This window comes from Zootoca vivipara, chromosome Z1, assembly GCF_965207765.1.
Source record: "Zootoca vivipara chromosome Z1, rZooViv2.hap1.1, whole genome shotgun sequence".
NCBI classification, from domain to species: Eukaryota; Metazoa; Chordata; class Lepidosauria; order Squamata; family Lacertidae; genus Zootoca; species Zootoca vivipara.
The window spans coordinates 15,722,678-15,735,574 of NC_142583.1; the positions used below are offsets into that span (position 1 = coordinate 15,722,678).

The window sequence follows — 12,897 nt, forward strand, 5'->3', positions numbered from 1 at the left end:
TGAATCCCAAGCCGGAATTAAGATTGCTGGAAGAAATATCAACAACCTCAGATATGCAGATGACACAACCTTGATGGCAGAAAGCGAGGAGGAATTAAAGAACCTTTTAATGAGGGTGAAAGAGGAGAGCGCAAAATATGGTCTGAAGCTCAACATCAAAAAAACCAAGATCATGGCCACTGGTCCCATCACCTCCTGGCAAATAGAAGGGGAAGAAATGGAGGCAGTGAGAGATTTCACCTTCTTGGGCTCCTTGATCACTGCAGATGGTGACAGCAGTCACGAAATTAAAAGACGCCTGCTTCTTGGGAGAAAAGCAATGACAAACCTAGACAGCATCTTAAAAAGCAGAGACATCACCTTGCCGACAAAGGTCCGTATAGTTAAAGCTATGGTTTTCCCAGTAGTGATGTATGGAAGTGAGAGCTGGACCATAAAGAAGGCTGATCGCCGAAGAATTGATGCTTTTGAATTATGGTGCTGGAGGAGACTCTTGAGAGTCCCATGGACTGCAAGAAGATCAAACCTATCCATTCTTCAGGAAATCAGCCCTGAGTGCTCCCTGGAAGGACAGATCATGAAGCTGAGGCTCCAATACTTTGGCCACCTCATGAGAAGAGAAGAATCCTTGGAAAAGACCCTGATGTTGGGAAAGATTGAGGGCACTAGGAGAAGGGGACGACAGAGGACGAGATGGTTGGACAGTGTTCTCGAAGCTACGAACATGAGTTTGACCAAACTGCGGGAGGCAGTGCAAGACAGGAGTGCCTGGCGTGCTATGGTCCATGGGGTCACGAAGAGTCGGACACGACTAAACGACTAAACAACAACAGTCCCACCGGTAGCTGTGGAATGCCTTAGTGAATGTGCTGAATTCTCTTTCCTGCACTTTCTGCTGTTCTTTCCTTGGCATAATGCTAGCAACCACTCATATCTCAGTTGTGTTTTAGTGGTGGCAATAGTGACTGATGAAGAACCTAAGGAAAGCCTGCAGAATGAGGCCAGTGGCTCATCTAGTCCAGCAGCCAGCCAGCAGTGGCGGACCTTGGTTTTCAAATATCAGTGGTGCCCTGTGTGACACCAAAATTTGAAGGGCTTCCATTCTACATCATAGTTCCAGCACCCCCTGGGGTGCCCCCAATGCTTCACGCCCAGTGTGACTGAACCAGTTATGCTTCCCTGAATCTGCCTGTGTAGCCAGAAACTTTTGGGAAGCCTCTTGGCAGGACATGGGTGCAACTCTCCCCTCTTGCAGTATCTATGGTTAGCACTAACCATGGTTTATTGCCTTAACCCTGGTTAAGACTGCAAATGTACAGAAGTCATTGATAGCTTTACTTCCAGTAATTCAGCTAATCCTCCTTGAAAGACATAAACTGTTAATTTTGGATGTCTATATGAAAGAATTTGCCATTTTCCATTTAAATGCTGATATGGTTTGAAACGTTCGGCCTGACACCTTGTTGTTCCCAAGCTTTTCACAGACACTTTAGAATTATGAAAGTAGACTTACCAATCATGCTCAGCCTTAGCAAGACTAGAATGTGCTTCTTGTTGGCCAACCTCCAAAGTGGACCAATAATCAGAAACATCGGAGAGAGGAAAGCAAGAGCAAAACACTCTAAGCCAGTAAGTTCCAATGTTTGTAAAGGAAAAAAATAGATCATTGGTGGAAGGGCATGATAAAGAGACCAGGAAGCATAACCTGAAAGAAAGGAGAAAATTGCAGAGTTAAATTTATCTGATTTTCTAAATACTGTTATGAGTTTGTGGGGGGAGCCTTCTAACCCTGGATCCAGCAAATGTTAAAATATAAGCAAGGTTAGCTTCCTGTGTTGAGGTGATAGCCTGGGTGATGAGCCATTAAGGGAAACAAAGGGAAAGGGTTCTTTGCGAGACGGGAAATGGCTGAGCCCCCTCCACCAGCTCACAGTAAATTAGAAGGATGAAGCAGGGTTAAGATTAGAGTTTTGCAATGATGCAATTTAGAAAAAAGCAGAAAGCTGGAGAGAGTCGTGGCTGATTACTGCCTGAATCCAAGGTTGAGGCTAGAAACAAGACCCTTTTAGGATGATAATGCTGTGAACCCCTCCATCATAGGTTCGGGTTGTATATATGTGTAAATAAACCATATATCATACAGATACCACAGTCCCATTCCAAAAGGAAACACAAGCCCTGGGTAAGTGCCTGGAACCCCTGGAATTTTCTGTTAGTATTTTAGCTGTCCTTAGCTGCTTCAGCAAGGACTAGTGTGATTAGTATAAATCACATGAGTGTCATGAGTGTCCGAGAGAGTGTGGGAACGCAAGTCTGTCTTCTCTGTTTCCTTCTGAGTGTTGTTTGTTGTATGTTACTTTCACTTCTGCCGTGTCGCAGTTCTGTACTGGTGTTCGGAGAACACAGACGTGGATTATGAAGTCTGTATATAGACTGTAAATACTGGTAAGTAGTTTTAGAACTACAGATGAGTCTTTCTTCTTGCTACAAGATGCTGAAAGACCTGCATGCTCTTTTCATGAGTTAAGAGTCACGTATTACTGGCGCTCTGGACTGAAGCAAAGATGCCAGCCAGAGAGGGCCACGGAAGGACGCTCTCGAGTATTGGGGAGTATGCCGTCGCCCCAAGAGTGTTTTTCCAACATCTTCCACCACTCGGAATTTGGGGTGGCATGCAACAATACTATTTGGGTACCAAACCTGAAAGCTACATTAAATTACAAACCTATTATTTCTTTCTGGCCTTTTGTAGCAGTGGGAGAGTTTCTCTAGTCTCTATTCTACCTGAGTTAATCAGTGACAGAAATAAATAAATCACTTTTCTTTGCGTTAAAAGTTTGTGATACCGTTTGTTGAAATAAGGGTGGGCGGGCACATGGATGACAGCAGCAGTCTGCTGCCGGACAACCCCTGACTATTTCAAAAGGACCATGGTAGACATTCATTGCAGGGGAAAGATTCAGCATCATGATACCCCGCCCCTAAACTATGCTCTTCAGCTCATATCCACCACCTTCCCACTTGAGGCCTAGCAGCATTTCCTACATTAAATGCAGCCACGAGCTATTGTGTTTTGCTGATACCGAGTTGTCGAACCATTGCTCTAAAGTGGGTAGGTATTCATTTTTAAAACTGAACTCTGAACTTAAGAAGTAATTTAAAAATCTGTCCGGGTGTTTCTGAAATCTTACACACAATTGCAACTTTAGCAGCTGTCCCTTGAGGGTCCTTGAAGATTATCTTGACATGGTGCTAAAGCAGGCAGTCTCTGTTGGCTTCAGAAGCTGCATTGTCCTGGCACCTGACTCAGAAGAAGACACTAAGCCTGGCAGAAAGTTTTGGTAGACCAAGTGCTTAACTACTTCAGGGAAGAGAGGAATGAAAGACTTCTTCGACTCCCTGTCTTCTGCTGGACATGCAAGGAGCTGACATTCATTGTCATTCAAGGATCATGGCATCCATTGACAGACATTTTAAACCATGCCCGCCCAAGACTGAGGAAAAACAAGCCTTCACTCAATAGATAATGTCCCTGTATTGGAATCCAAAAACATTAGAACACATTCTCCATAAGAAACATGACTATATGTCATAAAATCCTGGAATTGTAGAGTTGGAAAGGGACCCCCAAGGTTCATCTATTCTAACCCCCTGTAACGCAGGGGTTGAACCAGCCACCCTGGCATTATATCAGCACCATGCTCTAACCAACCGAGCCATCCAAAACCTGCGTTTGAAGCTTTAGGCTAAAATCCTAATCCCATTTACCTGAATTCAATAGGATTTACTCCTCAGAGCATCTAAGGTAACAAGTGTCCAACACAAATGCACTGTATCAGGGGGAAATTCTTTGCAAAAAGGTCTGTACAGTGGTACCTTGGTTCTCAAACTTAATCCATTCTGGGAGTCCATTTGACTCCCAAAACCATTTGAAAACTAAGGCGCGGCTTCCAATTGGCTGCAGGAGCTTCCTGCAGTCAAGCGGAAGCAGCGTCGGACCTTCTGCTTCCAAAAGACGTTTGCAAACCGGAACACTTACTTATAGGTTTGCAGTGTTCGGGAGCCAATTTGTTTGGGAGCCAAGCCATTTGAGAACCAAGGTACACTGTACAGTCATACCTTGGGTTACGGCCACTTCAGGTTGTGTGTTTTCAGGTTGTGCACCGCGCCAAACCTGGAAGTCCCGGAATGGGTTACTTCCGGGTTTCAGCGCTCGGGCATGTTCAGAAACACCGAACCGTGACCTGCGCGTGCGCAGATGCAGCGCTGGAGGTTGCAAACGCTGCGGGTTGCAAACGTGCCTCCTGCACGGATTACGTTCACAACCCGAGTGTCCACTGTATTTGGAAAAATTTGCACATGGATGCAGATAAATTTTCGTTAGGACTAAAAAAAATCTCAAACAGACGTGGAGAGCTGCAATTAATATTGGGAAAATAAGACACTGTGAAAAACTGAAATTAACAGATACACCTATCCCGATTCCATTGAGTTCACTGGGACCTACTCCCAGGTAATTGTGTATAGGATTGCAGTATAATTCACCATTGCAGTTCACAACACTCAACATGAAAAAAATCTTCAGTTGTGCCTAGGCAAACAAAGCCGCTCCATACTGATAGGAAGACAATCTAATTCTAACCTTGATCATTCTCAAGAGCAGATCATGCTATGAACTGAGAAATATATGTATCCCTGGGAGTTACATGATAGGAGCAGAAAAAAATATAGTGCTAGATATTTAAGTGCTACCACATTTCCTGAGAACATTATAGGTTTTGCTTTATTTTATATGATGAGCACTGGAGATGTATGTTGGGTGTATGTGTGCGCTTTGTAATAGCTATTTCATTTGTAAGTATTCAGGCAGACCATACTGGAAGCAAGCAAACCCTGAAAGCAGGTAGCACAATCACAAATCCTGCATTCGATCCCAAAGAACAATTGTGGCTCATGGATGCTTCCTGTTTAGTTAACTCAGCTGAAAACTCTCAGCTGTTTGTCAGAGGCTTAGAGGGTGGTGGTACACTCATTTTTAAAACCTAGGTGTTCCCAGGTAATATAGAAAATTAGGGCCCTTCCAGACATTATTGCTGTAGGTGTATGCTGCAACATGTTTCCAAGGCAATAAAAGAGCATTCGGGTGGTGGATTTCAAATGGACTATCCTCATATGGTCTCGAACAATATCATGTGAGCCTAGTGGAGGGAGAGTTATCCAGGAATATAAGCCACAAACTCAATTTATCCCTCACCCACATACACTTTTTGCTTTTAAAATTGTGCTCACTTATTCAGATCTGGGTTTAAACAGCTGAGTCTAAGGGCTCATCATGCTTACCCTCTGCCCTGCTTTTTCCAGGCAGAGGTCTGTATCTGAATGCTCCTTTTCTGAGTGGGTTTTGTCTTTTTGGTTTCTTTGCCTGCCCTGAGCTTTCTCCATGAATAACTGCTCTTTAAAGCTGAATCTGAGAGCAGATGTCAAATCAACGTTTTCCACATTTGCTCCAATTCAGTTTTAAAGAGTGGGATTTCAAGGGGCAAGTTCTAGAGCAAAAAAAGGGGGGGTACTCTCAAACACAGAGCTTTAAATCACATACAGTGCTTAGAAAGAGAAAATGCAAAGTAAGTGTAAATAAGCCCTGAGCCATCATGTGTAGTTGTGAGCCTGACCTTGTCTCCAAATTTACACTGCTATTTTTTTCTAACCTTCACCGCCTGCAACACACAAACACTAGTTAGAGGTTCCAGTCTTACAGGTAAATTTTCAATTACACAAAACAAGAAATCATTCATCCAGCAGCAACCATACTACCACTTTCCTGGAGAGCCAATTATCAAATTCTTATTCATTAGCAATTTAGAGTGAAAATATAAATCAAAGCAGATGTATTTTTTCCCTAACCTGGAACTTAGGATATTTGCTCGAGAAATATTCCCTTTAAAAAACAACCGCAGAGCAATTTGTCAACATAGCAACACTTTCAAACTCTGAAATCAACCAGGAGGGGTGTCAAATCGAACTAATAGATGCTTTTAAAACAAACCGTGAATTAAAAAACCACTTACAATTATTATCTCGGAGCTTTTAAGTATTCAACATAGGCTGGAAATTTTACCTACCCAGGAATGTTTCCATCAAGATTTCTTTCCAAAGAAAAGCCATTCCTTCACCATATGTTTCTCTTCCTTTGCTGTCCACAACTTATTATACTAATCCCGGGCAACTGAGAAAAGCCTTCTTCCCTCAAGATGGATTTAAGTTTTTGGGGGGCTAATGTCAGAGCTAGAGAGTTAGACCTGCCCTAGCCAATCCACACCTGTTGTAAAACTGCTTCTTGTGGGACGGACCCAGAAGCTCTTGAGCCCAACAGCAACATCTAGTGTCAAAGAAAGGAGATGCTACTGACTATTCCCTGTGAATGCCAAGCAGCTATCACATTTGGCACACTTTAGAACTCGGAACATAAATGGAGCTATACACCTTCTGCGTTTTTTACTGCCGATTCCTTTGAGACAAACTGCCAATTTACTTTATTCTCATTCATATTATTTTATTACATTGCAGGGGTGAGAGTTTGGTGTTTGCTTTTTTTTGTTTCTCAGCTAGTTTGTCGGGCAATGGAATCCTCCCTCTCTCTTTTCCTACAACAAGCCGACTTGGCATTGTTTCTATGAGAAACAAAAAGCTCAGCCCCTCCAAGTGTCCCTATTTTCCAGGGACAGCCCCATATTTACAGAAGCCGTCCCAGTTTCTGATTCGATCCCGGAATGTCCTGCTTTTCCTTAAAGGTAAAGGTAATGATACCCCTGACCATTACGTCCAGTCGCGGACGACTCTGGGGTTGCGGCGCTCATCTCGCATTATTGGCCAAGGGAGCCGGCGTATAGCTTTCAGGTCATGTGGCCAGCACGACTAAGCCACTTCTGGTGAACCAGAGCAGCGCACAGAAATGCTGTTTACCTTCCCACCTATTTATCTACTTGCACTTTTATATGCTTTCAAACTGCTAGGTTGGCAGGAGCAGGGACTGAGCCACGGGAGCTCACCCCGTCGCAGGGATTCAAACCGCCGACCTTCTGATCGGCAAGCCCTAGGCTCAGTGGTTTAACCCACGGCGCCACCCGCGTCCCTTTTCCTCAGGATGTCCCTATTTTTTCATTGGAGAAATATTGGGGGTAGGTGGGTGGGTATGGAGTTATTTGGCTCCCAAGCAAAGGAGATAAGTAACTGTACAACCTTTAGAAGGCATCTGAAGGAGTTTCATTGGGCTTTTAGCCCTTTACTTGTGATCCTAGTTTGAGTGTCTATTACTCATTTGGGGGAGGGGGCACAAAGCCTGGGGTTTGCAGCACAAAACGGCACAAAAACTAGCACAAAACTTTGGTAGCAGTTTGAATTGGACAATGTTGGATTTTTTGCATTAACTTGTGACCCTGATTTGTTTTGTCAATTACATGGTTTGGGGGGTGGCAAAAAACGCAGGGTTCACATTACAAAATGGCACAAAACTAGCACAAAACTTTGGCATCAGTTTATTTTTTGGGGGGATCCCGAATTTCAGGGTTATAGATTATTGAAGCAGCCCTGTAAAGCGAAGTTTTTTATGTTTAATGTTTTATTGTATTTTTATATATGTTGGAAGCTACCCAGAGTAGCTAGGGCAGCGTTTCTCAACCGCTGTTCCGCGGCACACTAGTGTGCCGCGAGACGCTGACTGGTGTGCCGCGACGTGCGGTGACAAGAAGGGCGGTTGTCGCCCGCAATGCACCAGGGTGCCGGGCTGCCAGGGGCGCCGAGCCGCTGCGCCCGCGGCAGTCGTCCGGCGCCCGCGGCAGTTGCGTCCGACTCCCAAGCCGTGCGGCACCTGAGGCGCCCGTCATCACAGCCGCGCTGTGTGGGAGGGGGCAGGGGCTGACGCTGATGCTCCCGACGTTCGGGAGTCCTTTGCGCATGCGCAAAGCGCAGCTGTGGACTCCGGCGGTTTCTCCCGAACGTCGGGAGTCGTCTGGTGCCCTCCAGACGGCCGCGAGGCGCCCGCCGGAGTCCGCGCTCTGTGGGAGGGGGCAGGGCTGACGCTCTCATGGTCTCCTGACTCTGCCAGCCAGGTCTCCTTCTCCCGACGTTGGCAGCCCGGCGCAGCTCACAGGGCGCCCAGGGGCCGTCAAGGCAGGTGCTCGGCTGCCGCCGGCGGCCCTTCTCCCGCCATGGCTGCCGCCGCGCACCCGGCTGGGCTCCAAGCAGGCGGCCGCGGGGCGGGTGTGGCGCTGGGTCCGCTCCTCCTCCTCCTCCCTCGGCGGGGCTCTGAACTCCGTGTAGGTGTGTTTAAACTTTTATTGATGAAAAGTAAACTCTTCAGCATAAGTCTGTCATGATATTAACACGTATTTTCATTTTAGGCAGGCTAAATCATTTCAATTAATGACACAGCACTTCCTGTCGAGAATCCCAGCAAAACAATTTTGCATAGGTGTACGCCACACATTTCATTAAAGTGCGCATCCAGGGAATTCCCCCCCCCCAAAAAAAACCCATTTATTGAGTACATAATCATAAAAGGACATCATTTTTATTCATCAAACTAATGAAACAAAAGCTTCACTATTTCTTTTAAATTAACAACCAAACTTTAAAAATATAATCTTAAGTGAGACACAAATTACTATCTTTTTGGCAAGTGTTTCTTACAGTCATAATTATATAGTCAATATAGGGCGGCACAGAGTTAAATTTTTTAACTTTTTTAATGGTGGTGTGCCTCAAGATTTTTTTCATGGAACAAGTGCGCCTTGGCCCAAAAAAGGTTGAGAAACACTGAGCTAGGGCAACCCAGTCAGATGGGTGTGTTATAAATTATTATTATTATTATTATTATTATTATTATTATTATTATTATTATTATTAGACACCCCTATTTTCATCAGAGAAATGTTGGAGGGTATGAAAGCTTGCCTCTCGTAATTCTCCATCCATCTTCATATAGTGAGAAATCAAGTTAGAGGCAATAAAATTCCTCATGTGCATTCTAAACAAGGTTTGCCACTCATATGGGTTCGCCTAGCACACAGTGCTGAGGATGATTTCATTGTTTAAAAGGTGGAAACACATACAAGCAGCTTTCCTTTCAGACCCTCCAACACATATGGGTATCGTGGATAGGATTGCCAAGTCAGGATTTCAGGGCCCAAACCTGAAACTGGGGTGGGGGGAGGCAATGATGTCGCAGCGGGAAGGCTTCTTTCCTCTCAACCATTCTGTCCTTTTGTGGCAGTCTGCAGCCAATGGCAACAACTGGAGAGGCATCCACACAACCTCTCCAGGCCTGACAATTGTGGGCACCTCAGCACTCATTTATTTGTCTATTACACCCTGATCTGGGGTGGGGGCACACAACATAAAGCTCAGGTATTTGTTCTTCCATTATATGTCTCTGGAACCAAAAGAACGAAAGAAAGGGCACTAGATGTATTTAGAAAGCCGTTCATTCAGAAATATAAGCTGGTTTACTTAAGCACAGCAGTTCATCGCTTTCTTGGGTGGCCTCAAGAAAACCTCACAGACTGCAGACGTCCTGGAGGGTGGGGACAGAGGCAATGAGGACATACCCTCCAACATTTCTCCAATGAAAATAGGGATATCCCAAGGAAAAGCGGGATATTCTGGGATCAAATCAGAAACCAGGACAGCTTTTCTAAATCAGGAACATTCCTGGAAAATAGGGACACTTGGAGGGTCTGTGAAGAGGATAGTTACCATCTAACAGTATCACCCAGGCACCTCCACTGGCTTCAGCATAAAACATCTGGAGGGCACCAGGTTGGAAAAGGCTGCCCTGTCCAGGATGAAATATAACATGTCTTGCTCCCAGAAAAATGTACCCAGGATTGCTAACTACAAGTTCAGTTAATTACCTTGTTTGCTTACTAAAGTATTGTCATAAGTTTTAGGGGCCAGAGACTCTGGGTACAAATCACCGATCAATCCTGGATTTAGTAAAAGTTTGATTAAACTGTACCAAACATGGAAATCCATGGCTCAGCTTAGACTAACAAGCCAGGCCAGCCGGGCAGATTGTGGGCTGTGTGCAAAAGACCACTTTAAAACATTGCAAGGTCACTTTTCCTTGTGTTTCAAAACAGATTTGCAGTCCACTGTACACATCCACACAGTTTGCTGTGTACTGAAGCTGTCCGGCCTGTCTCTGCCCCTGGAAATAAACTTCACATCCTTTGTATATGGACACAGGTGTTTATTTAGTGTTTCGACTGTACACACTTTGGTTTTACTGCACGTAGAGTAAACTCATGAAGTTATGAAGTCTGTTTGAAGCTGGCCTGGGGGAAAGCACATTAAAACACAGTATTTCAGGGGAAACTGCAAGATGCCTGTGCACCGAGGGCAATGCTGGAAGTACATGGATTTAAAATACAGGGGTGGGAGCACACTGGAGGCAAGAGTAAAGGGTAATGTGCACACAGACTCAGTGTCAATGTGAATGCATGCTAGCACTATCCTAACTCATCATTATTTTGGCAGATACCTATCTGAGCAAGGGAAAAAATGCTTGTTGTAGCATGTTTGAGTAAAGCTGGTAATACATGCTACGTCCCCTCAGGATCAGATTTTATTAGTTGATTTATAATCAGATTAAGTCACATGGCAGTCACAAATGAGAAAAATACAGTGGCAAGCTTTGAGGTGCACCCTGTATTTATCTAGCTGTACAGGCTGTTATAACAGGCACATTCAGAGCTGATCGCAGTGTTGGACATAGTCTGCTTCTAGTAGCCTTCTAGTACTTATAGCTTGTAAATGTAGCTAAAACAGAAATTAAAGCTTTTGTATTTCTAAGATAAAGGAAGTCAAAGTCCACTCTCAATGTCAATAGGTTTGCATTACTTCCTCATTTCTGACCCATCACTTATTGCCAGAAGAATTAAGTAGTTCGTAAAATGTAATGTAGGGGACGCGGGTGGCGCTGTGGGTTAAACCACAGAGCCTAGGGTTTGCCGATCAGAAGGTTGGCGGTTCGAATCCCCACGAAGGGGTGAGCTCCTGTTGCTCGGTTCCAGCTGCTGCCAACCTAGCAGTTTGAAAGCATGTCAATGTGCAAGTAAATAAATAGGTACCGCTCTGGCAGGAAGGTAAATGGTGTTTCCGTGTGCTGCTCTGGTTCGCCAGAAGCGGCTTTGTCATGCTGGCCAGATGACCTGGAAGCTGTACGCCGGCTCCCTCGGCCAATAGAGCAAGATGAGTGCTGCAACCCCAGAGTCGGTCACGGACCTAATGATCAGGGGTCCCTTTACCTTTACTAAAATGTAATGTGGGGACATTCTCCCCTGCCCCAGTCTGCAATCATTTTGCCCTAGAAGCCAAGAGGTTTTGCGTCTGTTGTTTTTTTTTTTTGCAGTTTTACCACTTGCCTGCTTGCTCCTTATTTTTTCCCCTTTTACCCTGTAGTGACATTTACACTTCACATAATAACCTCTTAAATATGCCACGTCATCACAGTCTGTCTTAACTACTGTTAATCTAAGGATTGGTTCGTGATTTTAAGAGCGTACAGCTCACTCAGCTACAAACCTATGTAAACACATTACTCTGATTCAGGAGACAAGGAATAAAAATGTGTTTTTGTTTTAACAAATGTACTGTCATGAAAATACATATTCTCTGCGCAGCTACAATGCATTTCTATATAGGACCTGCCTTCCCAAACTGTGTTCAGATTTCTTACCAAGTCATGAAAGACACCCAGTCCATCCAAGGGCCTGTGCAAACATTCCAGACCTTCCAAGAGTCCCTATTTTCGTGGGGACAGTCCCAAATTTACAGGTGCCATCCTAGTTTCTGATCTGATCCCAGAATGTCCCACTTTTCATCAGAGAAATGTTGGAGGGTATATGTGACCCCTGAACCAACAAGATACTGTAAGTAACTAAACAACCTTTAGAAGACATCTGAAGGTAGCTCTGTAAGTGTGGGTCATTAGGAGGAAAAATAAGATGGTGGCCAGTCATTAATCCTGTACCCCTCAACTGTCCTGGTAAAACCTGGACATGCTGTTTTTTCACACGAGAGCACAGTGCTCATTTTGGGAGCTGAGAACTCGCCCTGAAAAAAAAGCACTCTTTCGGGGCTCCGATCTCAGGATGCACCCTCCACACAGGAAGTTAGCCTGGCCTATATTTTAACACTTGCTGGATCCAGGGGTTAGGATGATCTTGCATACAGACTACTCCCCCCCCCCTTAAAAAAACACACACCTCATAACACTACTATAGTTGCGAAATGTCACTTGAAAATATGCAATTTACACACTGTTTCAGCAGGGCAAAATGTGAACTGAGCCACAACCTTTTACTCCAGTCTTTTCATGTTGGTAACTCTGACGTATTTTTATCTATTTAAAAAAATCTGGTATCTCGGTTTTATTTTGTTGTTGCTGTTGCTATGTGCTGTTTTTGCTGCTGTTCCATTGAGAGGACTACTTGTCATTTTCTTGTATGCTTTTACATTACAGTAAGCTGCCTTGAGGTTTTTTTTCATTCTAAGGTGTGATAAAAATGGGGTGATAAATATACATATGTATTGCATTACTGTATATGCATTGGCAGCCAGGAGGTGGCAGTAAAGCATAATAGGTAAAGGTAAAGGGACCCCTGACCATTAGGTCCAGTCGTGACCGACTCTGGGGTTGCGCGCTCATCTCGCATTATTGGCCGAGGGAGCCGGCGTATAGCTTCCAGGTCATGTGGCCAGCATGACAAAGCCACTTCTGGCAAACCAGAGCATCACATGGAAACGCCGTTTACCTTCCCGCTGTAGCGGTTCCTATTTATCTACTTGCATTTTTGACGTGCTTTCAAACTGCTAGGTTGGCAGGAGCTGGGACCA

At 44.6% G+C, this 12,897-nt stretch overlaps 1 protein-coding gene across 5 annotated transcripts in view; it reads right to left on the reverse strand.

Annotated features, from left to right (window-relative positions):
* Positions 1 to 12,897, reverse strand: part of CWH43 (cell wall biogenesis 43 C-terminal homolog) — a 44,021-nt gene that overhangs the window by 27,826 nt on the left and 3,298 nt on the right. For 3 of the 5 annotated variants that reach the window (XM_088660895.1, XM_088660896.1, XM_088660894.1), the window contains one exon: positions 1,514 to 1,705. In XM_088660895.1, the coding sequence (XP_088517021.1) occupies positions 1,514 to 1,667 (154 nt within the window). In that variant the 5' untranslated portion in view covers positions 1,668 to 1,705. Of the gene's footprint in view, positions 1 to 1,513; positions 1,706 to 6,122; positions 6,299 to 12,897 lie in introns of those variants that run through there. The other 2 variants (XR_015947852.1, XM_088660893.1) reach the window with 1 other exon arrangement.